The following is a 1,967-nucleotide window of genomic DNA, read 5'->3' as shown; positions in this document are numbered from 1 at the left end:
AGATGCACTACTACCATGTTTAAGATGCACTACTACCATGTTTAAGATGCACTACTACCATGTTTAAGATGCACTATTACCATGTTTAAGATGCACTATTACCATGTTTAAGATGCACTACTAGCATGTTTAAGATTCACTGCCAGCATGGTGAAGGAAGATTAGATTAGATGACTTTATTGGTCCCCAAGGAAGTTAGTTCGAGTTTATATGAACTGGCAACAAAAATAAACATGGTGGTTATGTGCACACACACACATACACTTACGCGCACACACACACATACACACACACACACACACACACCAAGCGGAAATGTTTTTTGTGCTATATGGAGCATCGTGCTGCTTCTTGCTCAACGCTGTCAGTTGCGTCAACATCAGTCATGATGTGTGTGTAAGTGTGTGACGCGCCTGAAACAACCACACACACACACACGCACACGCACACGCACACGCACACGCACGCACACACACACACACACACACACACACGCTCTCTCTCTTCTCTTCCTGCTTCCTCTATTCAGTTCAGGTGGGGCCCAACGTCCAACAGCCCGCAGTCAAGAGTGTGTGAGCCTGGGTGTATTGGTATGAGTGTGTGTCTGAATCGGTGTGTGTGTGTGTGTGTGTGTCAGACATGTGCCTCTACCCTGAAGCGGGCAAGGTGATCAGTCGCTACTGCTGCGATTGACCCCACATTTCAGATCTCGCCGCCATCGCCATCCATGAGGTAAGAATACGACTAGAGGGTGTCTACCGTATGTTTATGTATCTGATCTGGTGGAAAACTGAAGAAAATGTTTTAATGAAATAAGAGTGTATTTAATTGCAAAAGGAAAGAATAGCGAGCGCTCTATAGTCTTTTCTCCAGGTTGAAGGGGTGCATCTGGTTATTCCTTTTAGGGCTTGATAAACTTATGAACTGTATCCAAAGCACTCTCCTTTGAGTCGAGGTAGTTGAAGTATTAAAAACCCTTTGTTTTACATCGGGGTAAACATGTTAAAAACGCAGACCGGTTTCAGCCGTCTGGCCTTCATCAGGGCGTGGTTTTGGTTACTTTGCTTAATTTCTACTCAAGTAAAAGTGAAAGTACCTATCTATGTCTACTCAAGCAAGATTAAAAAGTGCATCACTTCAAATGTAATTTGTCGTAACCCAATAATGCCCGCCGTCCCACCGGTGGCACGCTGTACCAGACATTGGAAAGTGAACTACCATAGTACTACACTATGACATAACACAGGGCCTTTAGTGATGCACTATGACTTGGTCATTGCCATTCTGGTAACAACAAATTTATAGCACTGTGTTTTAACAGATTAAAGTACTTAGTTACTTTTGATAAGCTTACCTCTCGAGAATTCAATGTTTCTTTTTCTTGAATATCGTCCTCCATGACCTCTATCTCTTGCTTGGCACCAGCCATCATCCATCTGATCCAAGAGAGGTGGGGCCGTGTAAAATAGTGAAACTGATGTGCATAATCCTGTGTTGTTTCCTTTTATCCGTTTTATAATTGTGCAGCATGTCATTTAGTCTCTATCAGTCTAATTTTACTCCGTACTACGTGCCTGGTTTACTCAGTACTACGTGCCTGGTTCCAGTGTTATTGAGTACTTGGGTCACCATGTACTCAAGTACAAGTAGAAGTACTAATTTTAAAACCTATTGAAAAATTACAACGTGCTCATAAAAGCTAACTGAGTAAATGTAATTAGTTACTGGTGTAATAATTCTGACAATTACATGTGTGTGCATTAGCCCGTTACTGTAAGACACGGCACTCGCTGTTACCAGAATGGCAATGACCACGTCCAAGTGCATCACTAAAGGCCCTGTGTTATGGCATTACTAAGGGCACTATGTTATGTCATTTACGAAAGGCCCTATGTTATGGCATTACTAAACGCCCTATGTTATGTGATTACTAAAGGCCCTATGTTATGTCATAGTATTGTAGTGCC

At 42.3% G+C, this 1,967-nt stretch overlaps 1 protein-coding gene across 1 annotated transcript in view; it reads left to right on the top strand.

Annotated features, from left to right (window-relative positions):
* Positions 1 to 534: 534 nt before the first annotated feature.
* selplg (selectin P ligand) overlaps positions 535 to 1,967 on the top strand; it is a 10,121-nt gene continuing 8,688 nt past the window's right edge. The window contains exon 1 of the mRNA XM_063211146.1: positions 535 to 732. Coding sequence (XP_063067216.1) covers positions 728 to 732 — 5 coding nt within the window. The 5' untranslated portion in view covers positions 535 to 727. The remainder of the gene's footprint in view (positions 733 to 1,967) is intronic.

Source organism: Engraulis encrasicolus, chromosome 11 (assembly GCF_034702125.1).
Source record: "Engraulis encrasicolus isolate BLACKSEA-1 chromosome 11, IST_EnEncr_1.0, whole genome shotgun sequence".
Classification (NCBI taxonomy): Eukaryota; Metazoa; Chordata; class Actinopteri; order Clupeiformes; family Engraulidae; genus Engraulis; species Engraulis encrasicolus.
This window is presented reverse-complemented; position numbering and strand designations above follow the sequence as displayed.